General features: G+C 52.7%; 3 protein-coding genes across 15 annotated transcripts in view; all 3 read left to right on the plus strand.

The window, feature by feature from the left end:
• The first annotated feature begins 1207 nt into the window (after window positions 1-1207).
• Window positions 1208-14981, plus strand: GOT2 (glutamic-oxaloacetic transaminase 2). Of its 2 annotated transcripts, none has more exons than XM_021541109.3 (10): window positions 1208-1363; window positions 6887-7043; window positions 8219-8347; window positions 8686-8745; window positions 8867-9028; window positions 9476-9580; window positions 10464-10614; window positions 11266-11431; window positions 12366-12516; window positions 12994-14981. In XM_021541109.3, the coding sequence occupies exons 1-10, from the start codon at window positions 1218-1220 to the stop codon at window positions 13114-13116; spliced, it is 1350 nt and encodes a 449-aa protein (XP_021396784.3). In that variant the 5' UTR covers window positions 1208-1217; the 3' UTR covers window positions 13117-14981. The 2 variants fall into 2 exon arrangements, with proteins under 2 accessions (XP_021396784.3, XP_021396785.3); XM_021541110.4 differs by lacking the exon at window positions 1208-1363 and adding an exon at window positions 1959-2124.
• A 126-nt stretch (window positions 14982-15107) lies between these two features.
• Window positions 15108-22661, plus strand: SLC38A7 (solute carrier family 38 member 7). Of its 2 annotated transcripts, none has more exons than XM_021541058.4 (11): window positions 15108-15216; window positions 16390-16830; window positions 17044-17242; window positions 17330-17471; window positions 18187-18285; window positions 18980-19037; window positions 19370-19484; window positions 19709-19856; window positions 19939-20138; window positions 20417-20471; window positions 20565-22661. In XM_021541058.4, the coding sequence occupies exons 2-11, from the start codon at window positions 16534-16536 to the stop codon at window positions 20665-20667; spliced, it is 1416 nt and encodes a 471-aa protein (XP_021396733.3). In that variant the 5' UTR covers window positions 15108-15216; window positions 16390-16533; the 3' UTR covers window positions 20668-22661. The 2 variants fall into 2 exon arrangements, with proteins under 2 accessions (XP_021396733.3, XP_085445874.1); XM_085589748.1 differs by lacking the exon at window positions 15108-15216 and adding an exon at window positions 16027-16228.
• A 946-nt stretch (window positions 22662-23607) lies between these two features.
• Window positions 23608-26887, plus strand: part of CNOT1 (CCR4-NOT transcription complex subunit 1) — a 55274-nt gene continuing 51994 nt past the window's right edge. For all 11 annotated transcript variants that reach the window (XM_085589729.1, XM_085589735.1, XM_085589730.1 and 8 more), the window contains exon 1: window positions 23608-23745. The gene's annotated coding sequence lies outside the window, so the exon portion shown is untranslated. The remainder of the gene's footprint in view (window positions 23746-26887) is intronic.

A 26887-nucleotide genomic window follows, 5' to 3' on the forward strand; every position in this document is an offset into this window, starting at 1 on the left:
GTATAGTCCTGTGTGGCTAAGCACAGCCTAGTACAGACCTTTACAGCTCCACATGGCCCTCTACACTCCAGAATGGCACAGAGCAACCAAGTACAGCCCCACACTGGCCTAGTACATCCTGTACAGCTCCATATGGACATGCAGTCCTGTATAACCCTGTATAATCCCATATGGTGTGTTACAATCCTGTATAGCTCACTATATGGCCCAAGACTGCCCTGTGCAGACTGGTATGGCTCCACATGGTGCAGTGCAGTCCTATACAGCTCAAGAACAGCGCTGTGCAGCCTAGTATGGTGCAGTACCATCCTGTATGTCCCAGTATGGCCAAGTAGAGCCTGCTACCAGATGGTCCAGCACAGACTAGTATGGCCCACATGTCCTAGTTAAGGCCTCCCTATCCCAGTACAGCCTACCACAGCCCAGTATAGTGTAGGACAGCCTAGTACAGCCAGTATGGCCTGGTACAAGATGGGCCAATACAGCCTAGCATGGCCCACTACATCACAGTTGAGTCCTGCAAAGCCCAGCACTGCTCAGCACAGCCCAGCACAGCCCAGCACCGCCCAGTACAGCCCAGCACCGCCCATCACAGCCCAGTACAGCCAAGCACCACCCAGCACATCCCAGTACAGCCCAGCACAGCCCAGTAAAGCCCAGCACAGCCCAGCACTGCCCAGCACCGCCCAGTACAGCCCAGCACAGCCCAGCACTGCCCAGTACAGCCCAGCACTGCCCAGCACAGCCCAGCACTGCCCATCACCGCCCAGCACAGCCCAGCACTGCCCAGTACAGCCCAGCACTGCCCAGCACAGCCCAGCACTGCCCAGTACAGCCCAGCACTGCCCAGTACAGCCCATCACCGCCCAGCACAGCCCAGCACTGCCCAGTACAGCCCAGCACTGCCCAGCACCGCCCAGTACAGCCCAGCACCGCCCAGTACAGCCCAGCACTGCCCATCACAGCCCAGCACTGCCCATCACCGCCCAGTACAGCCCAGCACTGCCCATCACAGCCCAGCACTGCCCATCACCGCCCAGTACTGCCCAGCACAGCCCAGTACAGCCCAGAACATCCCAGCACTGCCCAGCACAGCCCAGCACAGCCCAGCACAGCCCATCACAGCCCAGCACAGCCCCGGACCGAGCGGCGCAGCTGCACTGACCCGCAGCGGCCGCCAGGGGGCAGCGCGGGCGGTGCCCGGCGCTCGGCAGCGCATGCGCGGGGCGGAGCGCTCCGCCGGCGCCCGTGGTGTGAAGTGCCCGCCCGCCGCCGCCACCGCCGTCGCTGCCGCCATGGCGCTCCTGCAGAGCTGCCGGCTCCTCGCCGCCCCGCGCCTCGCCGCCGCCGCCTCCCGCGCCAGGTGAGGGCTGAGAGGTGGCTCATCCCCTAGGCCCGCCCGCCGGGGTCGGCGGAGGGGTTTTCCCGCGGCTGAGCCCCGCTCCGAGCTGGCGGTGGGGGAGGCTGCGGGAAGCGAGTCGCCCCGTGCGGCCCGCGGCTGACGCCGCGCTGGGCGAGGGGGTTGCCGGGGGGACGGACCGCGCTCGGATTGGCTGGGAGGGGGGGTCCTCGCGCTCTGATTGGCTGCGGCCCAACCCGGCGCCCCCCGCCTGCCCTTGAGGCGCCGCCGTGGAGGGCGCGTAGGCACCGGGCAGCCCCGCGCAGCGGGACCGGGACAGCCCCGAGCAGCGGGACCGGGGCAGCCCCGAGCAGCGGGACCGGGGCAGCCCCGAGCACCGGGACCGGGGGAGCCCCGAGCAGCGGGACCGGGGCAGCCCCGAGCAGCGGGGCCGGGGCAGCCCCCAGCACCGGGACCGGGGCAGCCCCGAGCAGCGGGACCGGGGCAGCCCCGAGCAGCGGGACCGCGGCAGCCCCGAGCAGCGGGGCCGGGGGAGCCCCGAGCAGCGGGACCGGGGCAGCCCCGAGCAGCGGGACCGGGGGAGCCCCGAGCAGCGGGGCCGGGTGCTGGAGACACCCTGTGCTTTGATTGGGCCGGGGTGCTGCTAGTGATGTACACTGTGCTTCGGGGCACGGATGATGTGGTCAGTGAGAGGCTGGACGTGCCCAGGCAATGTGCGCTCGCAGCCGTGTCCTGGGCTGCATCACCGGCAGTGTAGGCATCAGGTAAAGGGAGGGGATTCTGTCCCTCTGGTCTGCTCTGCTGAGACCTCCACCTGCTGCACTGCATCCACCTTTGCGACCCTAGCACAAGAAGGACATCGACCTGTTCGAGCAAGTCCAGAGGAGGCCACAAAGATGATCAGAGGATTGGAGCACCATTTCTATGTGGAAGGACTGAGGGAAAAAGCTGAGGTTATTCAACCTGGAAAAGACAAGGTTTTGGGGTGACCTAATTGTGGCCTTCTGGTATCTAAAGGGGCTAGAAGAGAGCTGGTGAGGGACTTTTGACAAGGGTTTGGAATGCCAGGACAAGGGGGAAAGGGTTTAAATTGACAGAGGGCAGGGTTAGATTAGATATTGGGAACAAATTCTTCCCTGTGAGGGTGGTGAGGTCCTGGCACAGGTTGTCTAGAGAAACCATGCCTGTCACATCCCTGGAAGTGTTCATGGCCAGGTTGGACAGGGCTTGGAACATCCTGGTCTAGTGGAAGGTATGCCTGTCTATGTCAGGGGTTTTGACAACGTAATCTTTCGGGTCTCTTCCAACCCAAGCTGTTCCAGGATTCTGTGTGCTGTGAAATGGGGCTGAGGTGGTGCTGTCTGGCTGCCCTATGTAGTGGGTCCAAAGGAACCTCTGCACTGTGCAGTGGCCTCATGCACGTGGGATCATGCATGGCGCACCAGGTCTGCAGTGACCCCATGATCCATTAATTGGGGTGGGAGTAGTGCTGGCTGTGCTCTCAGGGGTACAACCCCTAGCAGGAGCAGAGTGGAAGTGACTGTGTTTCGATGAGGACCAGTCTTGCACTGGCAGCTCTGGATTATTTTGTCTCTGGTCAGCAGAGGTTTGGATAGAAAGATGTAGGGTGCTGCTGGAGCTGTGTGAAAAGCCCAGAACATCCAAATTTCCACAAAGTAGAGCTGACCTGAGAGCCACGGGGCTGGGAACATCACTGAGATCAGATGGCCAAGAAGCAGAGTGTACAGAGGAATCTGGATGATGCCTTGGTACTCTCCAGAACCCTTTGACTCCTGGCCCTCACTAGTGGGGAAGTCTCTAAGAAACAGTTTCAGGCTACGTCAGAACAGGAAAGCAGTTGGGTTTTTTTAGATCTCTATTCCAGCAGTCACTACTGCTTCTAAGCCAGCCTTCTGGCTCTTCTCAGCGGGGACAGAAGAGCAGCTGTCTAGAACTTGTGTTTTGCGCCCATGGACTATAGCAGACCTGTGAAAGGTATGGAGCCTGCTGGCATAAGCATTGCTTTTCTCAAGCTTGTTGTACAGCAAACTGTAAATTACCAAATTGCATTGAGGTCACCCAACAGAGGTTAAGTTTTTCAAGTAAGGAGCCTCTGTGCACATACCCCTTTTTTGTTTCAGGAATAGTGGCTTGTTATGCAACAAGGGAAGCCAAGCACTGATTAGCAGTTTCTGTTTCCTTATCTTCAGCAATATAATGTGGTGCTCCAGCTGTTATCATTAATCTGTGCTGAGAATGCTGTTTCTGAAAGCAGAACCGAGGTTAAGAGATACGAAATGGTTAAAACTGTTCCATTGACACACAAATGCTAATTAGGACGATAACTCAGTCTGCTGCTCTGATGTATCACAAGACAGCTATTTAAATACTTTTCTTGGTGGAAAGCTTATCCAAAGCTCACTGGGGCAAGGAATTTGTAGGCTTGAAAGGCCCTGTAGTAGCCAGCAGCCTGTTGGCATTGTTCTTGTGTAAATATTAGCTTTAAATGTGGTTTACGTACAGCCTTTGGCCCCTAGCTCTGCTCTGTCTTGCAGAACTGCTGTGGGGGCTTTGGCAAAGCTTCTGAAATCCAGTATCTTATGTGGCTGCACCTCAGGAAACCTTCACTGGGCTTGTAAATGCTTGCTCTCCAGGCTTAGCTTGAGTGCTTAAGCACTTCTTAGGTCTGTGCACTCGAGGCATAAGTTCCAGATACATTTTTGAAAAATGTTGCAAATTTATGCAATTCCTGGTGCATTTTCCCATCCTCTCTGTCCCACTGCACTTGCAGTTGTACATTAAACCAGCTCAGAAGACCAGCATGGCTGAAGAGTACAGAGACTATTTGGATCTCTGATGAGCATCTAAACTTTGGGCCTTCTGTGTGGAAGTCCTGTAGCTGGAGAATGTGCTTCCTTTGGCTTACATTGAGTATCCCTCAGGTAGTTCAACCCCAGCTTAAGTTCACCTCTGGTTAGTTTTCTGCACTGAATACCTCTGGCCTGGCAGAGATGTGCAGTTTATAGCTTTGACCTTTATTCAAGCCAAATGTTCTTTTAATTGCTGAAAATAAAATACAAGGCAGTGCAGGGACAACAACAGTAACGGGGGTTAGCAGTGTGTTCAGTTGTGTGGCCTTGGACCCCTAGTAGATCTCTTTTTTCCCAAACCCCTTTGGGAAAGCTTTGCCTCTGTGATCCCTTTGGTATCCTGATGTGTTTGGACAACTCAGCCTAGGCTTTTTTCTCCTGTCTCCCTGCAAACTCACCTTCCTGGAAACACCAGTAGAGTTTTGTTTCACCTGGAAGCCTTCATGCTGAGAACAGGAAAATAAGTCCTAAACCTACCTGTCAGTGCCTTAAGCCAACACAAAAACCGGCTCAGAACAAAAGTACTTAACTCTCTGAAGTGCTGCAGCTTAGGTAAATGCCTGCAGGATCAGCATTAATTGCAGTATGTTAGAGCCCAGTGACCTGCCTAAGCCTTAGCAGGATTGGGACCTCAATACTCCAAACACTGTAAGCTGCTTGGGAAAAAGCCCAGCAGAAAGAAGGTGATTTCACCATCTCCAAAGTAGCAGCTCTTTAAAATAAATGGCCAGGCTCCTGCAGCCCTTGATACTAAAATAATCCTAAACCAGGTAAACTGAAGAGAGCCACACTAGTGCACATTGTTTCTCTCTTTCCCTGCCTCTCCATTGCCAGGAACACATTGGGAGCGGTTTGTCCAAAGCCGCCTGAACCTGCAGCAGAGTTTGCCCTGACAGTCCCCTTGACGTGTCCTGCTCAGGTTGGTTCTCCAGGTCACTCCCTCCACACTGGCTGCAGCCCCAGTCCCTCTCTGGAGGGTGTGTGTTGCTGGCATCTCTGACTCATCCTCCTTTCCAAGCTAATCCTGTACTTAAGAGGTAATTAAGACTAGTTGGTGGTCTACAAAACATTAAGCACATCTTACATTTTTAAACTACCTAAGGTGGCTCTACCGCTCCTTCAAAGCCTGTCAAAAGGAGTGATAGGTTTCTTTTAAAATTTGAAAATAGTGTACATAGGGGAAGAACAGCTAGTCTGAAGAGGGCAAATGATTGAGGCTCTATGGATTCCAATCTACACACATGTGAGAGTGCACAATTTTTCTGTAGTGAGGAAACTTGGCCTAAGTGTGCCTAAAACAGGGACAGAGTGGAAAGATGACTATGAATTCTGCTGATCATTTAGAGCTTCCTTAACCCGCCTAGCCCCACTGCCCACAGATCTGTATCTGCCTACAGAGTCTGCACTACACACTCAGCAGGAGGTCTGGCTGGTCCTGGGCTGCCTGCATTGCCTGGGGCACGGACCAGCCCCAGGACAGCATTCCCAAGTTGGGAAAGGATTTTGTTATCAGATGATGTGGCCTTTCCGGGGCTGCAAAACTGGTAAAGCTGATATGTCTGTCTCTATGTTTCTCCTTCAGCAATCAAGGCTTGAGTTCTTTCCTCCAGGAGATAAACCAAATCTACTTTGTATTGCACCCTTTGTTCCCCACTGAGCTGGGGGAAGGAGTAGGCACCTGTGTGGTAGTCAGGAGCTCAGAGCTGCATACTGTGCCTTCAGGAGGGGGCTGTGATAGCCCAATCCCTCTGTCAGGCAGGTTAAAAAACACCACACTCCTGCTCCTGCACTGTCTGCAGGCCTGCAAAGCCTGGACATGGGACAGGGCAGAGACTATGGCCAAAGGAAATAGCAGGTTTCTTTTTATAGCATGGTCTGCTCTGCCCTTGACATTAAGAGAGCCTCTCCATCTTCCTGGTGTGCTGCCAGCCAGGCAGAGGCAGGTGGCTCCTTGTGTTGGGGGAACACAAAGCTCCTCCTGGTGCAGGGAGGTTTTGTGCTTGACAGCAGGGGAAGGGTCTTCACATCAGAGCTTGTCACTTGTCACACGGGGAGCAAACTGTCTTCTATGATTTCCTGGAAAACAGCATTTGTCTACAACACCAGGGGAGGCAGAGTTTGTAGGGCAAGGAATGGAAATACCTTTGTTCTATCAGCCAATGTTGGGGAAAAAAAAAATAAAAAAAATTAAAAAAAAATTAGTTTTAATGTATTACAGCCTTCCCAGGAGTTTGGAAGATACTCCATATTCATGCTTTTGTGCAATTGTCTGGGTCTGACCAAGGTTCCCTGGAGGGGAATAACCTGTGCAATCCCACATGCAGGCTCTGGGCACTTGTCCAGAGCATAGGAGTTCAAGGCTTCAGTTTCCTGGGCTTTGTGGTGTTAGCACATAAGGCAAACAAGAGCATTTCAACATGCAAATGACTGAGAGGGAGTCAGTTATCTTCAGCCACAATGAACTGAGGCTCTTTACCCATTCTGCAATATACAGTGTGACTTAAATGGCTTGGTTTGGTTTTTTGGATAATTCTCTGAACACTATTTGTACCTTTTTCAGTGGTTTAAAGACAAGATTTCCCTTGGGGGTTTCTGTTGGTGCACATCTCTGCCCAGTTCTCAAGCCTCATGCTTAGCTTCTTGTTTCTCCCTTTAGCTCATGGTGGTCCCATGTGGAGATGGGTCCCCCCGACCCCATCCTGGGGGTGACAGAAGCTTACAAGCGTGACACCAACTCCAAGAAGATGAACCTGGGAGTGGGGGCATATCGGGATGACAACGGGAAGCCATATGTCCTGAACTGTGTTCGCAAGGTGAGCTGGGTGCTGGCTGCTGGGCAGGGCCAGATCCAGGTGCCAAGTACCCTGAGGGAGTCAGGGAAGGGGAAGGTCACTAAGAAAATTTTGTCTGTTGATCCTTAAAATAAGCTCTGTCTCTAACAGAGCAGGACAGTATTCCTGGGTGTTTCTCTTAGCAGGACTAATGCTCTTGAGACATGAAGAGCTGTTAAGTAGTACAGGACAAAATAGAAAATACATGTCCTGTTCCCATTCAGGTAACTCTAACTCGTTGTTGACTTCTATGAGCCCTCCAATGCACTCTGAATTTCAAGGTGTTTCTTGAACAGGCTGGTGTTCTTTAGGGCACCCACAAGGGAGGAAGGAGCTGACATTGGCCCCGTAATGGATTAGTCTTAGAAATTCTGCTGAGCCGATACTACCAGTTTCTCCATAAGCCAGTCTAAAACTCCAGCCCAGGGAGCTGGGTGTGGACATTGCCCTTGAAGGGATTATGGGGTCTTTTAGGGCTGTAGGGGTAGAAATAGGCTGTTAAATAGCTGGCAGCGGAGATATGCATTGATTGGCTGCATTAACAGGGAGGGTGCAGGGAGAGTGCCTTTTCCATGTGTCTCATCAGTGTAGGTTTTAAAGCCATCCCTTGCCCTCCCTCTCTGTGCAGCTGGGTCACAACCAGGGAACATGGATGGTGTCACAGGGACAGTTTCCTAGTGGTATGTGAATGCTGCCAGGGTCTGTGCCACTTCCAGCATGACAACACCCTGCAAAAGGTTTCCTACCCTATGTGGTTTGGGGATGTCTTCCACAGAGAGAGATGATATCTGCCTCTCAGTAACACTCAAGTCTTGCTTTCTTGCAGGACAATTCCTGCTTGAGCAGAGAAGTGTGTGTCCTTGTGCAGCAGCATTGACTTGTAATGGGCTGGAAGTGGTGCTCTCTTCTGATGCCAGGTTTCTGTGGCTCCACTGTACCAATGCTGTCACCCACTGAGGGCTCTGGTGGCTTTGGGGTTTTATCTGAAATGTTTACTGCTGCCCCTTGCTGCCCAGGAATGAGCCCTGCAGGGAAATTCCTGTAAACCAACCTTTGCCCCTTTCGAGCAAGCAAATGTGCAAAGAAGTGACCTTCAGCTGTCCATCACTCTCTGCACGGTGATGCCTTCCTTGCTGAGCTTGTGTCCTCCCTTCCAGGCGGAGGCCATGATAGCATCCAAGAAGATGGATAAGGAGTACTTGCCCATCGGGGGACTAGCGGATTTCACCCGAGCATCTGCAGAACTGGCTCTGGGGGAGAGCAGTGAGGCTTTCAAGAGCGGCCGGGTAAGGAGAGCCCAGGGCACAGGGGGCAAGGACACGTGGTGGGTATTGAGTGCTCAGCAAATGTGGAAGAACCGGTGGGGTATTGATGCTTCTGAGTCGTGGGCTGGCTGGCCCCAAGGATCACTGCTTCCTCTGAAGGCTGGGGTAAAACAGTGCTGTCCAAGAAGGGGAGGGGTCCCAACTCCCTGCTATGGAGCTGGAGCTGCTGACCCCTGTGGTTCCTCCAGCCCCTTGTTCCTGTTTTGGTGTGCTGCTGCCAGTCATGACATGGTGACTGTGCTCTCCCTGTAATACAACATGGCTACTCAGACTCAGATGTATTTTTTCTTTTCTTGCAGTATGTTACCGTGCAGGGTATTTCTGGGACTGGATCTCTGCGAATTGGAGCCAACTTTTTGGTGAGTGCCTGGCCAGCAGTGGAAGGAAAGGACGTATTTTGACCAGAGCTGATTTTTTATGGTTTTCCAACTGCTTGAATTTATACAACTTGTTTGAACACTCTGTCTTTCTATTGACCAGCAACGGTTCTTCAAATCCAGCCGTGATGTGTATCTACCCAAACCGTCCTGGGGTAATCACACTCCCATTTTCCGTGATGCTGGCATGCAACTTCAGGCTTATCGTTACTACGACCCCAAGACATGCAGCCTTGACTTCTCTGGAGCCATGGATGACATTTCTGTGAGTTGCCTTCTGTGCCTGGAAGAAGGGAGGTCATGTGGGGAAATGAGTGGTGATATTACTTTACCCTAAATGTGATGATGAGGCATGAAGCTGTGTCGGGGAGGTTTAGTCTGGATATTAGAAAAAGATTTTTTTACCCAGAGGGTGGTTGGGCACTCAAAACGGGGTCCCGAGGGAAGTGATCATGGCACCAAGTCTGCCAGGCTTCAAGGAGTGTTTGAACAATTCAGGCACATAGTGTGGTTCTCATGATTGTCCTGTTCAGGGCCAAGGAGTTGGACTCCCTATGGGTCCATTCCAGCTCAGAATACTCTATCATTCTATGATGCCTGAAAGCATTAAATCAAGGCTAGAAGCCTCACAGAGCTCATCTAAGCTGTCTCATTTGCTGAGGAGAGTGGTCAGATATCATCAATTATTCATTCTCTATAACATCTTCCTTAGAAAATTCCAGAGAAGAGCATCATCCTCTTACATGCTTGTGCTCACAACCCCACTGGGGTGGATCCCCGGCAGGAGCAATGGAAGGAGTTGGCAGCTATGGTGAAGGTAAGCAATGTCCCAGGGGTACTGTGCCATTCCTGGGAAAACCTCATCTCTGGCCTTTCATGGGTGGCACCTGGTCTTCTCTAAAGATTATTCCCGTCCCTGAAGCCAGGATGGGTGTCATGTTCCTGACAGGAGCCAGTCAAATGTACCCAGGAAGCTTCTAGCTGACCATTGGGCTTTCTGCTGGCACGTCTCCAGGAAGCTGGAGTAGGGAGACCTGAAAGGAGAGCAGCAGGGTTGAAAGCATGAGCTGTGATTGCTGGAACGGAGTACCCAGTGCTGGTGTATTAAAAATGCTGGAAGATCTCTCACATGCTTGGTGTCTCATTGCAAGCTTCAGCTGCAAATAGATTGGGACAGGTTCTACCTTCTCCTCCTTCCTGCTGCTCCATCAAGCCTGTAGCCGGTGAAATTTGGCTTGGAGATACCAGGCCTTAATAGGGTCCTGAGAATTGGTAGATATCAAAGTGATCTCTGTGGCCTACAGAAAGGTAGCTCTAAGGGGCAGTGTATCTGGGGTCTCTGCCTAGCTGACTAGAGTTCCCAGGTGATTTTCCTGGAAACTGATGATACAGAAGACATTGAAGTAGACTATTTTGTTGCTGTCGAATTTACTTCTGCTTCCTGGGCCAGACTTGCACATCCCATGGGTGGAGGGATTTTCAGCTCCGGAGGATCTTCAGCTGCTGTTTTGATGTGTGCTGGGTAGCTGCAGGTTTTGGAGTGCTTTCCCTGTGGTGAATGAAGGGGAACAGTGCTCTTTCTGGAGGAGAATCGCTGCAGGTGGACAGACTGCTGTCTGCATGGCTTTTCTCAGCCTGCTGCCCTGCACCTTGGAGGAGTGCTCAGCTTCTGTGACACTCTCTTCTATCTTTGCTGGCAGAAACGAAACCTCCTCGTGTACTTTGACATGGCCTACCAGGGCTTTGCCAGTGGGGACATCAACCGGGACGCCTGGGCTGTGCGGTATTTCATCGAGCAGGGCATCAACATCGTCCTGTCACAGTCCTTCGCTAAGAACATGGGGCTGTACGGTGAGTAGGGCACGTGGTGAGGAAATAGTTTAAACCAGGCTGCTGCTGGGATCCCAACACCTTCAAGGTTTAGCAGCCAGTGTTTTCCTGCTGCCTGTGTTCATCCTGCAGGGATAACACATTAGGAGCTGGTGGAGACGCTTCTAGAGAACAGGGATCCACTAAAGCTGTGTGGTGTTGGCTGCAACAGCATAAGACAGATATAAAGTTTTCAGAGAGTGTCCGAAAGAGACTACAGAGATGGTGAATGGTCTAAAAGAAAAGCCATAAACGGAGCAGCTGAGGACACTTAGTTTGCTCAGCCTGGGGAAGAACAGACTGAGGGCAGAGCTCATCACAGGCATCAGCTTCCTCTCAAGGGGCAGCATCTGCACTCTGTGACCAGTGGCAGGACCCAAGGGAATGACACAGAACTGTGTCAGGGAGGATTTAGGCTGGATATTCGGGAAAGGTTCTTAACCTAAAGGGTGATTGGATATTGGAACAGGCTTCTCAGGGAAGTGGTCATAGCATAAGCCTGACAGAGCTTAAGGAGTGTTTGGGCAATGCTGTCAGACACAGGAATTGTGGGATTCATGGGGTTGTTCTGTGCAGGGCCAAAAACTGGACTCAATGATCCTTCCAACTCAAGATATTCTGTGATTCTCTTAGGAGAGCGTGCGGGTGCCTTCACAGTGATCTGCAGTGATGCAGATGAAGCCAAGAGGGTCGAATCACAGCTGAAGATCCTCATCCGCCCCATGTACTCCAACCCACCTGTGAACGGAGCACGCATTGCCTCTATGATCCTGAACACCCCTGACCTACGGAAGGAGTGGTAAGAAGAAATCTGTAATGTTCATGACAGTGAGATCTCTTTGTTCAGCCTTGTGCTGCGTTTACTGTCTGCTGCTGTCACAGGCAGCTCTTAGCTTCAGCAAGTCAGAACCATGTTTACTCTGGAGAAATCCTTGATTATGTCGTGGCATCAGCTGGTGTCAGTTTAACCTGGCACAAACAGGTTTTCCTTGTGTTAGCAAGGAAGAAAACTCTGTAAAGGAGGGGATAAAGCTCCCATAGGATTGAGGGCTGCAGGAGCTGCCTATCTAAGAAGCCTAAATGTCTGAGGTGGTATATAGCCATGTAGTGTGTCTCATGAGGGGGAAGCGGAAGCAGAAGCCCCCTGGGAATGAGACCCAAGAATGTAACCCTCATTCCCTAAGCCTGATTCCTGGTGTCAGCCTGTGCTGTTTTCCCAGCCCCTTGGTGCCAGGTCCCTCCCAGCAGCTGGCCTGGCAGAACAAAGGTTGGCAGTGTGCTGTGGCCTCACTGGGGGCTGTGTTCTTTTGGCAGCCTGACACTTGAGCCTGATCCAGGGCCCGGTGGAGACATTTCCTAGCTGTGTTGCTTTGGAGCAGGGCCTGTTTTGCCAATGTTAGCCCTGCACGCTTGGTTTACCTGTAGATACTATTTTATCTGGGTTTGAATAGTGCTGCCATGAGGCATCCTACTGACCTGTGCCTTTCAGACGTGAGAAATGTCTACATTCTAATAGTAGTGTCCAACAGCAATGGAATAAATAAAAAGAGATCACCTTTGAGTATCAGGAGAAAGAAGCAGCTTTTCCAGCTGGAGCTCCTTCTTCATGCTCATCTGCATCTCCCTATGGAGCCCCTCCAGGTGGAGAGGTTGATTTTCAATAGCTGGGGTGGGGAGAACAGCATTGGTGTGTTCCAGCCCTGCTGTCAATGGTTCCTGGGTTGTCTCCTCAGGCTCACAGAGGTGAAGGGCATGGCTGACCGGATCATCAGCATGCGGACTCAGCTGGTGTCGAACCTCAAGAAGGAGGGATCCTCCCACAACTGGCAGCACATCACTGACCAGATCGGCATGTTCTGCTTCACAGGGCTGAAGCCTGAACAGGTAAACACAATTCCAGTGGTCTCAAAGTGTCATTTGCAGTCCTTGTCAGTAGGTTTTTGACTACAGATACCAAAAGGAACCCTTGAAAGCACTTCTTCCTCAGAAAAAACATCCTCCAAGCCCTAAGCAGTGGCACATCATGGGGACCCCAGTCTTGCTCTGTTCCCTGCTGTACTTGGGGAGGTTGAAAGTAAATGTAGCTGTCATGTCTATCAAACCAAGCAATCACTTGGTGCTGCTGTGAAGTGATCTTAAAGGTCAAGTGAGGTGACTCTTCCAGCTGAACATCTGCAGTGTTGCTGTTTGGCCTGAGAGCTGAGCAGCATCTCTCTTGGTGCACAGGGTACTCTGCAGGTAGTGGGATGCCCTGTCTGCTGGCAGCCAGTTTGCTTTGAGTTTCAGCAAGCTGGGTAAATTTGCACTTCGCTGACACAGGAGAGGTTGGTCTGCAGTTTGAACTTTGCTCTTTCACCCCAGGTGGAGCGGCTGATCAAGGAGTTCTCAGTCTACATGACAAAGGACGGACGCATCTCTGTGGCGGGAGTTACGTCAGGCAACGTGGGTTACCTGGCTCATGCCATCCATCAAGTCACAAAGTAAAGACAAAGGGGTGCCCTGGAGCTGGTGGCTTTCCCTTCCTCACCAGTCGAAGATGAGGAGGGAAAAGAAACAAGCAGAATACTTCAACCACAGCACTTGAAGCCGCTGCTGAATGTATCTTGTAGATGAGTTGTAGAAGCCTAGTCAAATCCACCCTGTGTTGTGGAGCAAGGACATAATTGCTGGCTCCTGCTCATCACAGCCATTCTTCCCTGCTGTCCATCCTTTCTTCATCAACCCCAGCACCTATCTATGCTGGAGGAAACAAATGCTTACAATGCCATCCTACCAGTGTAGGCACCAAAGGCTTCTCCGCACACATTTCTCCATGAGAAGGCTTTGTGAGGCTTTTGGCTGCTAGCCCAAGCAGCAGCAGGCAGGGAGCTGGGTGGGCTGAGTTGGAGGTGTGGTCCTCCAAACTCCTCAGCCAGTCCCTGCTGCCAGCAGGCTCCATCTTCCTCCATCATCCCAGCCTGGGGCTGGGCAGCACCAAAGCTGTCCTCTGACAACCAGCTCTGAGGACTTCTCACTACCAAACTCCGCTCTGTTGTTGGCTTCACTCTTTCCATCTGGGACTCTCCTTTCAGGTGTAATTCACAGTGGCATCAGTGCGTGGGGCAGACCTCCCAAAAGGTGTCCCTCTTTTAAACCTGTCTCACTTTCATACCTGGAGGTGAAACAATTTCTCTCACCCCCCCCTCCCCAATAAGAATTTCCTCTGAAAACTGCTCTCTGGTGGTCTCTGCCTTGCCCCATTCCCATCCTAAGCCCAGCAGTCCAGCCCTATACCCTCCCTGCACTCTTTGTTGAGTATCTCAAAGCCGTAAGCCAAGAGGCTTGGCCCTGCAGTATTCCACTCACGTGGAGGTGTGGGGCATCCCTCTCTGGTCTGTACAACCACATTTCTGGTGACACCAAAAAAGAGTGATCTTGAGAGAAATCTGAGAGCTGATGACTCAAAAACCATTCTGTCCTAAACCAAGTGTTCCTGAGGTCCTTGACCTACTGGACTCTGATTTTTAATCCAAATAAACTGGTGCATGGCTATGTTGAACTGGGGAATTCATCCTGTCATTGTGCAACTGGATCCTGTCCCTTCCATGCACCAAACAATCCCTCCCAGGACCATTCTAGCACAGGGGATCTTATGTGACCAGTGAACTCCTGAGAATTCCATGTAGAGAGGCAGTTCCCACCAATGAGCCCTGGGAGCACAGTGTGTATGAACTGAGATTGTCCAGGTGCAAGCTAGTGCCATGGAGCTGAAATTTAGGCCTATGTTGTTGAATATAGGTGTTGCTGGCAAGAGGACAAATTCCCAAAAACTGTCTGCCTTGGGACATGGGCCCATCTTTGGCCACTGGCCCATGATGGAGTGGAGCCTCCCTAGGCGGAGCTGGAGGCATTACGTCTTAAGTCTGTGAGCTGTCTTCATCCACTGGCACTTCTTCCTTCTGCAGCTGTACCAGGGTATTTAGCAGGGCAGTCCTCATTTCCCATTCCTGCCCAGGGCAACTGTGTGCCTGCTGGAGCTGGGACAGGTCCGGTCTGGTGCACCTGTCCGGGTCTAGTGCACCTTGTTGCCACACTTGCCGGAAGGCTGGATCCTCCCGCTGCTCCCTGACAGAAGGTTTCCGCTCCCACACCGCATGTTTACTGGCCCGATGCCCACAGCCGCTGCTTGCTGTCCTTTGTGCAATAAACCGCTTTCCATGCCGCACACGCCGTAGGTGCTGCCCCACGGGGCTGTGGGTTCCTGTGCTGTGGTCCCCGGTTCTGCGTGGCTCTCGAGCTGCCGCCTCCTGTTACCCGCGTGGGGCGTTCTCCTGCTCGTTCTCTGTACAATAAAAGCACCCTGGAGCACAGCCCCGTCTGTCGCCCTCTCCTTGCCGCGTGTCCCCGGAGGCTCAGCCCCTGGGAAGGGCTACCCGAAGGGGGATGTTTCCCCTTCGCTGATGTTCCCCCGCCTCCGGGGCTGGACTACAACCCCCGGCGTGCAGCGGGCAGGGCGGAGCCGCCGCCGCGCCGCCGCTGCCGCCGAGCTCAGCCGGGGCTGGGGCCGGGGCCGAAGGGAGCGGAGCAGAGGGCGCTCCCCGCCTGGTGAGTGGGGCCGGGATACGGACGGACCGGGGGGACACATGCGGGGAGCCCAGCGACCGGCTGGCACAGGAGTCTGTGCATCCCGTGCGAACGCGGGCTGACCGTCACCGGCTCCGGGCCTTGCTCCTCCGGGCCGGGGGCGCCGCCGGGGCCCGAGCGGGGCCGCGGGTCTGTCGAGTCACCCTCGGTGAAGCGCCTGCTCTCGGGATTTCTGGTTGTCAGAGTATGGCTGCTCTGCCTGGACGGAAAGGACACCCTTCAGCATCCTCCCCCAGGCCATGGGAGAAGCATCGACCCCTGCAGCATCCTCACCCGGGTGGGAACTTCAGCCCATGCAGACCCACCGGTCCGTCCCTCCACGGTCCTACCCACGGGACACAGGGTGGCCCTTCCTCCCTTTCCCCAGAAATCTTTACAGAAGATTCATAGTACAAGCACAGAGTTTAAATAGCCCAGAAGCAAGGAGTGAGCTAGGCAGGTAGAGTCTCTGTAGATGTCCTCTAGGAATAAAAGCCAGATTTTCTTGAAAAGAGATTTCCCATGGTCATGTAGATTCCTACAAAATCCTGCCAGGTTGTGAGGGTCAGTCTCGTCCTGCTTGGAGACACTGGGATGAGATTTGGGCTTTCCAACCCCCAAGGGCTGTGATGCTGGAAACATCAGATCTTCAAATCCAAAAGCTTCTGAGACATCATCTCCTACTGGTTGTCAACCTAGGGGTGCCCTGGAAGGGGCCAGTCCTGCTTTTCCTGTTGACACAGTATTTCTGCTGCACACAAGACATTCCTGTTGAGCCCAGCCTTGCCCTTTACTCAGAAGCACGTGCACAGCTGCTCTTGCAGAGCTTGCAGAAATTAGGGTTGGAAATCGGGAAGTGAGCTATGACACTGGGTCTCATGCCCACAAAAAGGCGAGTCCTGCTGTGAGGTTGCAGCTCCTCAGCCCCAAGGCCAGGGCTCAGTCCCCTATCCGACAGCAGTTGTGTCCTCTCCCTGGATTTGAGGGACAAGAGGTAAGTTCTGCTTTATCTCTGCTGGCGTGTGTGTGTGCTGTGATCCCCTGAGCTAAGACCCAGGAACTCAGTTCCCCTGTGCCCCCACCTAATGCCGAGATTGTCCCTTGTTAATATAATTTAACTAACATTTAACAGTGTCATTCTTCATCCCCTTGTAGGAGTAAGGAAGTGCCTGATTCCTGGTTTGCTGCATTCCAGCCTGTTTGTTTGCTGCCCTTCCTGCCTGATGGAGCCAGCGCTGGCTGAGGACCCTCCTCAAGGTGCCCGGCTGAGCCTGGTGCTGGACCACTAGTGGGACGTGGATGGTGGTGTGTGCCACCTGCGAAGGGACAATGGCTCAGGGCACTGGCAGCATCAACAGTGACTACAAGGATTGGGAGTGGAGTGACGATGCCGGTGAACGGGCCAGGCTCCTGCAGAGCCCTAGTGTGGAGACAGTGCTCAAAACTTCAGAGATCCAAGGAAACAGTTTGGGGGCCACATCAGCTCTGGGAGCGGTCTTCATTGTGGTCAACGCTGCCCTCGGCGCTGGGCTGCTCAACTTCCCTGCCGCCTTCAGCATGGCTGGTGGCGTGGCTGCAGGCATCACCCTACAGATGGTGAGAGAGTGGGAAAGGACAGTCCCCCATCCCATCCTGGGAGGGTGCATGGGAGGGACATGTGGTGCCCCTGTAAGGGCTTGGGGAGGACCAGACTCCTAGGAAAAAGCTCGTTTGGGTGAGGTGCACCAGATTCTCAGTGTATTGAAGGGTGGCTGCCTGGGGTAGCCATATTGTTGGCTCAGTGTTCCCCCCGTCTCTCTCCCATCCCAGTGCATGCTGATCTTCATCATTGGAGGCTTGGTCATCCTGGCATACTGCTCGCAGGCCAGCAATGAGCGCACCTACCAGGAGGTTGTGTGGGCCGTCTGTGGGAAGGTGCCTGGTGTGCTGTGCGAGGTGGCCATCGCTGTCTACACCTTTGGCACCTGCATCACCTTCCTCATCATCATCGGAGACCAGGAGGACAAGAGTAAGAGCGTTCCGTGGAGAAAATAATAACCAGTTTTTGTCCCTTCAGCTGGAAGGGCCAACCTGACCATCTTGGTTGTCCCCACAGTCATTGCTGCTCTGGTGAAGGAGCCTGAGGAAGTTGGGAGCCACTGGTACACAGACCGCAAGTTTACCATCAGCATCACCGCTTTCCTGCTCATCCTGCCCCTCTCCATCCCCAAAGAGATTGGCTTCCAAAAATATGCCAGGTAGGCGGAAAGAGCCCTCTGGGCTGGGAGTTGGGGTGGGCCAGCCAGCACCCACTTAAGCATGGTTGTAGAGGACAGGGACTGGAAATGCTGTGGTTCTAGTGCCACATCTGTCCACTCACCTTCTGCTTTCCCACGCCTCAGTTTCCCCATCTGGGAAGCAGAGGAGTAGCTGAGCACCGTGCAGCCATAGTGTCATACTTCAGAGCTTGTGTCCCTCCCTTCTGCATGCTGGAGGAAGCATGGAATGCTGCTTTCAACTACATTGTCTCCTATCTTTTGAGTTGGCAATCCAGCAGAAAGGATAGCCACTCAGTGTCCCTAGGCTGGGTGATTTGCAGGCCAGCTCTGCTCCACCAGAAATCTTGGTGTGACCTGGCTGCTGGGGCTGGACCAGCAGGGGCACCAAGGAGTGTCACTGCTTCAACACTTGCCTCTTTCTCCAGCCAAACACCCAAGTCTAGCAGGTTTGCCGCTCACAGAAGGATGGGATAACCCCCAAATGCAACAAAATTGTGTTGGCATCTGCTTGGGGAACAGTGGGTGACATTTCCTGGTATTTTCTCATGGGAAGGAAAAGCAAAAATGGGTCTGATAGGTAGGAGGGGGGTAGCCTGGGCTGTGCAGGGCAGAAGATGGGAATGGAGAGGGTGGGAGGATACCCTCCATGAAGTGGGGAGGCAGAGCACTCACAGCCTCCTATCATCTTTCAAAGCTCCCTCAGTGTGATTGGCACATGGTATGTCACCGCAGTCATTATCATCAAGTACATCTGGCCTGACAAGGAGCTGGTGCCTGTGGAGATCCCCACCAGGTGAGAGCAAGAGACATGATGGTGTCGGTGCCATCATAGCACTGCAGAGCCAGGCAGGGCTGTGGGAGCAAGGGCTGCAAAGGCTAGGGGTGAATCTTTCATCATTCCCATCGCTGGTCCTCTGCACTATGCATGTTGCTGCCAGAAGCTCCCAAGTGGCTGCACCTCTGCCTGTTTCAGAGGAGCAGATGATGAAGAGGAGGAAAAGGACCTCTTAAACGTCCCCCATGGCTCCATCACAGGTTTTGATAGCACTGATTGTCTTCTACCTCTGATATATCCAGGCCCTGGATTCCCTGTGCAGTGCTTATGCTCACATCAAGGGCTGTGTCTATATTTGGATGATTTTGGTTATTTCTTTAGCCAGCACAACCACTGTGGCTTATTCCCTTCCTCACAGTGTATATTTTTGGATCCAATGCAGGAATTTTATGGCAGAGCAAAGGTTAGACCAGTTTTTTGCACTGCCCAACTAGATCCTTATTTTTTACTGATACTTTTACTTTTATGTGCTCAGGTTTGGCTGTTTCTGTCTCAGTGAAAGGCCCTGTTCTTCCATGCAATGGTATCATCCTGGGTGGGGGGATGCAGTAAGGCAAAGACACTGAGCACTCCCAACTCATCCTCCCCTGGGGCACTGGATGGGGGTCACAGAGGATTCTGGTCTGACTGACGGAGGTTTCTCTCCTGCCAGCCCCTCCAGCTGGACAGCTGTCTTCAATGCCATGCCCACCATCTGCTTTGGGTTCCAGGTAAGGCCATGAGCTTGGCACTCCCCTTCCATCCTATGGTTGCTTGGGTGACAGACTAAAACCCTGCCTGTGTAATTCGCTGGTTGATTGGCTAAAACCCTGCCCATGTGCTCAATGCACAGTTTTACAAGGAAACTGAATCTCACCACCTCTGAATGGAGAAGGATCCAGTTTACCCCAGCTAGAACGTACAGGGCATCCTGTACCTCCAGCTTTTCTTCTCCAGTGACAAACCTGGAGTATCACAATATCACAACACATGCTGAATATCACGAGTAAGATGCCCTGTGGTCTGGCCATCATGTATCCCCACTGTCTCTGTGTCCTGGCAGTGCCACGTGAGCAGCGTGCCCGTCTTTAACAGCATGAAGCAGCCGGAGGTGAAGACCTGGGGGGCAGTGGTGACAGCAGCCATGGTGATTGCTCTCTTCGTCTACACAGGCACTGGTAAGTGAGGGGACACCGTGTGAGTGTGGCACAGTCCTTGGAGTGACTGTGAGCTTCAGGAGGGCAGGGACCCTCTGGTCAGCAAGGGTCAGAGGGAGAAGGGAGGAGAGTCCATCGGACATCTCTGCAATGTGCTCTGTGCTATATCCATCTAAGTCTGGTCCTTCAAACAGATGTTCAGGAGACTTGTCCTTCTCCCCTGCTGACTGCTCCTTTCCTGACAGGCATCTGTGGCTTCCTAACCTTTGGAGCTGGCGTGGAGCAGGACGTCTTGATGTCCTACCCCTCCAATGACATCCCTGTTGCCCTCGCCCGGGCTTTCATCATCCTCTGTGTGCTGACGTCCTACCCCATCCTGCACTTCTGTGGCCGGTGAGCGCTGGGAGAGATGGGGCTGATGTGGGAAGGAGGAGCAGCACAAGGAAACCCCTCTGTCCTGGGTCTGTGCCCACAGGGCTGTCCTGGAGGGTCTCTGGCTCCGCTATACCGGGGTAACAGTGGAGGAGGACGTGGTTCGGGAGCGGAGGAGGCGCCTGCTTCAGACCATCAGCTGGTTCCTCCTGACACTCCTTCTGGCTCTTTTCATCCCTGATATTGGCAAAGTCATCTCTGTCATTGGGGGCTTGGCCGCCTGCTTCATCTTTGTCTTCCCAGGTAGGGCATCCTGTGATGCTTAGGGGCTGACAAAGCTCTCATGGCCTTGTGTCTCAAAGAGGGAGGGACAGGATGGAAACACAGGAACCAGGAGATTTTTAGAGGAGGACAAAAATGTGGTGTGGGGCCAGTCAGCAGCCCAACTATTTTGACTGGACATGGAGCTCTGTAACAGGGAGTGCAGCTTCCTCTTTTATAGGATGTCTGTTCAATCCCCAGTGGATAGTTCTCAGTGGATAGTTCTCATCTGGTTCTAATGTGCCTTCCCTACCTTTCAGGGCTCTGCCTGATTCAAGCCAAGCTCTCTGAGATCCAAGAAACCAGGGCAATCAGGTAACTGAAATGTGCCTCCCCTCTCCCCCATTCCCCTCAGGATATTGGGGTGAAGGACCCCTCTAAATACTCCCTGTCCTCCTGCATCCACAGCTGGTGGGCCCAGGTCAGCTATGGGGTGTTCATGGTCACCCTTGGAGCCTTCATCTTTGGACAGACTACTGCCAATGCCATCTTCGCGGATCTTACAGCCTGACTCCTCTAGGCTGGACTGCACTGCTGCTGCTGAGGGGATGGACATTTCCCCTAGGACCAAAGGGAAGTGGGAAGAAAACATGTTGGTGTGTTGGGAAGATCCAAAAGAACCGTTGTGACTTGGGGTTTGGCTGAACAAGCCCTGTGGTGGTTTGTATCTCATTGTCTTAAGGCTGCAGGCAGTCAGGCTTCTCTCAGCCCTGGCTCCCTGGTGAAACCAGAGCAACACTACAAGGGGACCTGTCATCCTTCTGCCCCTGGGAGTAGACATCATCCCTTAGACATCACTAAGGGGTCGTGGCTGGGGTTTGGAAAGCCATGCTGCTCTCATGTATGTACCCTTGTTCTGGTGGAGCTCCTCTCCACAGCTAAAAGTCCTTCTCCCAACTTTGCAGAGAGAAGCAGTGTTCTGCATAAAGGGAAATAGTAATCATGTTTATCAGACAGGGAGACACCCCATAGTCCTATTTTGTGTCAATGTTTGGTTTGAGTTCTGGTTTCCTGCCGGTCTCCTGCCCCTACGGTCACATCTCCCTCTGCCTGGGCTGCACTTTTTTACAAAGGGTTGCCTTCAGCCTGTTCAGGTTTTTTCGTTTGAGGATCAGAATTCCCCTAAGGTAGGGACATGCCAGTGCATTGTTTTCCTTGCCAGGGGTTGCTCACTCAGTAGAGAAGCTGCTATGGCTGCATCAACCTACTGAAGACACTACAATAGAGCAATGCTCTTCTCCAGATTTACAATCCCGTTCTTCCAGGTGTCCAGGAAATGGGACTGGGCCAGGTTTTAAGAGATGCTTTTGGGATAAAGCAGTCAGTATTAATTTGTTTTATATTGTTCTCTTTTTCATTTACACTCTGTGTGGCTGGTGTTGCTCTGGGCTGGCCCTCTGTTGCCTGTCTGGATGATAGTTTCATTCCTGCTTTTTCTGGGTTGAGCAGTTCCCCCAGCTGCAGATTTGGTTGGGGGCGTTAAACCTCAATAGCATTGTTCTCTTGTTTCTCTTTGATTTTCTTTTTATGTTGTTTGGCTTCTAAAACCCTTGGGGAGGGAGGAGTTCAGCTGTAGCTGTTGATGCATCTGTGACAAGGGTTCAGGCCAGATTTGTGCAAAACCTGGCCCTGCACCTCCTGCATCTTCTGGAAGCAGCACAGGCTGTTGTGGTGGGAAGGAGAAGCATGGCTTGTGCTCCTACACTTCTCAACGTGGCTCTCTCCCACTGCAGCCAGTGGCTGCAGGAGGGGCAACAGCCCATGGGTGCTTCCCTGTGTGGGAATGTTTGGTCTTTCCTTACTAACACTACATGTAAATGGGGACCTCTCAATTGCTGATTAGGACAGGAAGACCCAGATAGAGAAGGAGGAAGAAAAGCCCAAAGCACAGCAGGAATGTTTGAAAGATGCTGTGAAGGCACAGATCCCTCCTTCCTCTCCCAAGGGATCTCCAGCATCTGTGCCCTCATCTTTTGACAAAACCAGGCTCCACCAAACCCTCACTTGTATGGCACCGGCTGTGTCCCAAGCCCCTTTGCCAGGCTCCTGTCTGTGAGCAGGAGCTGGGGCTTGGGGACCTTTTGGCATAAAGAAGATGGCCAGTTGTCCTGGACGTGGGGAGCAAAGAGCCACCTCCCATGGAGCCCAGCAGAGATGCTCAGCAGATGCCAATGCCAAGATGCCTCCCAGTGCCCACCCTGCAGGAAGATGAAAAGGTTTGGTACCTGGTGGGTCTTGTGGCTCTGGTTTGCTTGAATGTGTGCTAGGCATGAGGTGCCTTGGCCGAAGTGGAGGAGGACACGATGTTTCATGTCACCTGGGAAACACCTGGGCTCCCTTGCTGCTCCCATGGCTGAGGGCTGGGCAGGTCTGGAGGTGCTGTGGGTGTTGCTGTTTGCCTTACTGCTCCCCTGTTTACAAACACTGGCCTTTTAACATGTATTTTGTACATGCAGAAAGTGGAGGTAACTAAATAAAAGTGACATTGTGATGCGTGTCAAGCCAGCATCAGGTGGTTTCTGTGGGAGATACTCCCGGCTGGGATACAGGGATGAAGCCATATCCTGAAATGCCATCCCAGCCCTCCTAGCTTAGGGATGGATGGTGTGGAGCTGGGAAGCCCCGCTGCCTTCCTCAGACGCTCATCCTCCGGGGTATCTCCGCGCCCAGGGCCGGGGGATGCCAGGGAAGGCTCTGTGGGCCCCGGTCCTGGAGCGGCACCTCAGTGTCGCTCCCCAGGGCCAGCAGGCGGGTGTGGTGTGGCTGAGACGGGCGGGAAGGAACTGGAGGGAGTTTCCTCTTCGGGAACTCAGGCCGGCCATCCGGGAGGGTGCAAATGGAGAGAGGATTTCCTTAGAAAGGAAAACCCGCGGCTGGAGCGCTCTGAGGGAGCCACAGCCACCACGGTGTGGGGGGGCAGCGCCCGGGCCGCACCAAGGCAGCGGGAGGGGACGCCAGTTCATGGGCCTGTACCACAGCGCTGAATGGGGGGGAAACCGTTCCTGGGGTTATACCACCACTGGGGGGAGGAAACAACGAGGTGCGGGGGGAACGGGGCGGGCCGCACCACTCGGGGAGGGGTACCCCCCCCCGCCATGACTCCGCGCGCCCTTTGGCACCGCCCGCCACTTCCCCTTCCCGCCCCGCCCTCGCGCGACGCCCCTCGCTCATTGGCCGGCCTCGGCAGCGCGGGTTGGCCGTCGGCGCGCACGCGCAGGCCGAGAGGGCTTCGGAGCTCTGATTGGCTGAAAGAGTAGGAAGGATTTCGGCCCCTCGCGGCCAATGGCGCGCGGCTCAGGCTCCGCGCGGAGGGCGGCAGGATGCCCTCCCCCGAGGTCGCGCGGCGCTGATTGGCCGGCTCTCGCGCGGCCCCGCGCTCTGATTGGGCGAAGGCCTCTCCGCGGGGGCGCGGCAGCTCCGCGCGCATTCCGCCCCTCCGCTCCCCCCGCGGCCCCCCCCGCGAGAGGACGGGGGAGGGGAAAGGCCGCGGCGCGAGCGCGCGACCCCATCCGCCATTTTGTATCGGAACGGCGGCGGCGCGAGAGAAGCGCGCGAGCGGCCCCGGCCCGGCCCTCACGACACCGCCGAGGTGGGAGCGGCGCCCGCCCGGCCCCGGGGGCTGCTCTGGCTAGCTGTGGGGGCACTGCGAGCTTCGGGGCGGGGGGGGGGGTCGCGGTGGGGACGGGGCCGGAGGCAGAGGGACCGGGCCGGCTTGCGCCGGGCGCAGCGGAGTCCGCTGAGGCACCCGCCCGGCCGGGCCGCCCTGCGGGGTGTGCGAGAGGCAGCGGCGGGACCCGCGGCCCTCCCCCCCGCACTCCTCGGTGCCGCGGCCGCCCCTGCGCGACAGAGGGAACTCCGCGGGGTGCGGGGCGGGAGCCGCGGGTGTTCCCGGCTCGGTGGCGGGGGCAGGAGGCGGCGGCGGCGTCGCGAGGTGGCGGGGAGACCGCCAGCTCCGGAGCTGTGCTCCTTTCTCCCCCTTGGCTTGTGTAACGCCGCTGGTGACAGGTGGAGCTTTGAGGACTCCGGGCCGGGCCTGCCCCGGCCGGCCTCGGCGGCCTCCGTAGGAGATCGGTGTTGTGACTTGCCCGCAGAAAATATGGGAAAAGTGAGCTCTAGTAAATAATCCGGCCACGTAACCTTCTTGCAGACCACAAAAGAGAAGTCCTTCTCAGTGCTGTCCTTCAGTGAAGAAAACACTGTCCAGTAAAATAGACTTGTCTAATTCTAAACTAGAAATAGCAACAGTTGGGTGTCTCGACAGATTCTGTATCACTGCAAGAGCTTCTTTACAATAGTTTCCTAACTTGGATTAGTACCGTTTATTCCTTATATAGGAACTATTCACAGTTTAATTTCAACAAACCACAATCAGTTTGGACTGTATTTACAACAGAAGTGAGGTAGTACTGCAGATACAACACTAGTCTGTTGGTATATCGTGTACTCAAATTGTTTCTGAATCCCACTTGTAAGGAAGCATGGCAACTATTCTCAGGAGCTTTTTTTAAGCAGGTAACAAGACAAGTGTGACTCTGACAAGTCACTCTTAGTGTACCCAACTGATTCCTGTTTCTAAGGTAACTACTTTGGCATTGGCTAAAATCATGGGCAGGGTGAGTCCAGGTGGGATAACTCTCTTGTAAACAGGAAACAACCTTAGTTGGTAGTAGACTGAGCTGTCCTTTCTACGATTTTTATTTTGATTCTTTCAGCCTTTTTGCTTATATGTTCACTCTTAACTGCTGTTGGCCTGGTGTCTCCAAACCAAACTCACAGCCAGTTTATTGCCTACCTACGTCTCTTCTTTGGAGAAATACCTTATCCTTTTTATCCTATATAGGGTTCCTAGATTTTAGATTTATGCTGAAATGGCCACTCTTGGTGCTTAGCTGAGTAAGTGGAAGAGAAACTATGGGAACATAACTTAGCGATAGAGGACAGTAAAGTTTTGTGTCCCTGTGATGGAACATAACTAAATCATGTTAGGAATTGTTATCACTGAGAATCATAGTTCAGGCCATCACTATTTTAGCCAGATTTCCCTTTTGTTCCATAAACATCCCCAAAGTATGAACACTGCAGTTTTCTTTGACTTTAAAAATAGAATTTAGCTATTCTAAAACACATTTTGGATGGTAAAAAACCATGAAGCATCTGATAACAAGTCCCTCCTTTTTGTGCCTCCAGCAGAAACTTAATTCTGCAGGTCTTGTCTGAAGGAGAACTGGGAAGTGAGAGTTTCTTGTTTTTTGGGGTTTTTTTTAACAGTCTTAGGTAGAGATGTGAAAGTATCTCACATCAGAAAGTATCTACAGTAGCCATGTCATGTTTGATGCATATCTCATGTATTTGGTGTAGATTTCAAACTGCAGCTTCACTGGCCTGACTGTATAGGCAAAACTTAGGTGCTTAGTTCAGCCACAGTCTGAAAACTAAAGTTACTGTGTCTGATCATCTTTTGACTTCCAGTTTACTGAAATTGGGTGCAGCTTTCCAGTGTATGGAATGTTCAGATGTCTTTTCAGATTGTATACACCTGAATTTGAACTGGTCAATTGAATCAGGAGCTTATTTTACTGCTAATGTGACTTTCACTCTGGGGTTTTTTCCTCAGTAGTTTTCAAAGTGGTAGACATCCTGAAATATAAAGTATAGTATGATTCAAAACCACCTTTTTCCCTTGGATTGCTCCCAGTGTTGGCCTTCATGTAGGTGTACCGCTCTTCCATGTTTTGTATTTGTTCATGGGTTTAAAAAGAGGGTAAGAGACTGTTCTGGAGAGCAGGTTTAGCAGTGGTCCCTTTAGCATGTTTTATGTGATGTTTTGTGACAGGAGTTTAGAACCTAATCAGCAAACACAGTGCTGTTTGTGTCACTTGATCTGTTTTATCCTCCACATGCAGCACATGTGCCCTGAAATCATACAACTCTTGAAATCCAGCGGCAATAGTTACTGACTTCTGCAAAATTCTGAAAAAAAGATCCAAAGTTAGCTTAAAGTAATTGAAATTTTGAAATTACTTCCTTTGTAGGAGTGTTTCTGAATTTGTGGAAGACTTCAGGTTTGTCGACTTCAGCATCAAGGCTTACTTGCTCTCTAGTGATTTCTGGTTAGTAGGGAGTGTCTTTGGTCACACCTGATGGGTGGTTTCATATTGGCCCACTCTATTTTATGATCTTTGGATGTTTGCCTGAAATTTTATTGCATATTTTCATATTTTAATCCAGCAGAACTCTGCTCTTGAAAAAAGATCTACTGAAATAGATGACAAATGTCTTTTGCTGATGGGCTGTCATTTTCCTTAGGAAGAGTTGAGGGTGTGTAATGCTGTAGAATTTGGTAAATATTTTTTATCTCTTTAAAATGGATTGTGTTTCCCAGTATAAAATAGTAATATTGTAAGAGCTCCTGAGTCCTGTGCTGGGTATCTTAAACCATTACTGTATTATAGGATGTGTGACTGAAAATAGCTAATTTTGCCAGGTAATCTGAATTTTTTTGATAAACTCCCTGTGGCTGAGGCCTGACTTGTGTGAACCTGGCAAGTTTGTCCCATTAACTGAAAGCTTCCTGAATTGTTGAGGCCAGTGTAGGGAGATTCATTCCCACGAAGGATATATGGATCTAAAAATAAAGTCTGCTTCACATAGCATTCATAGCTTCCTTAATCAGTGCTGTAGTAATTGAGTTTTAGCCTTGCACTGAATGACCAAAGAGGTACCTGTGCAGT

Source organism: Lonchura striata, chromosome 11, assembly GCF_050655825.1.
Source record: "Lonchura striata isolate lonStrDom1 chromosome 11, ASM5065582v1, whole genome shotgun sequence".
Classification (NCBI taxonomy): domain Eukaryota; kingdom Metazoa; phylum Chordata; class Aves; order Passeriformes; family Estrildidae; genus Lonchura; species Lonchura striata.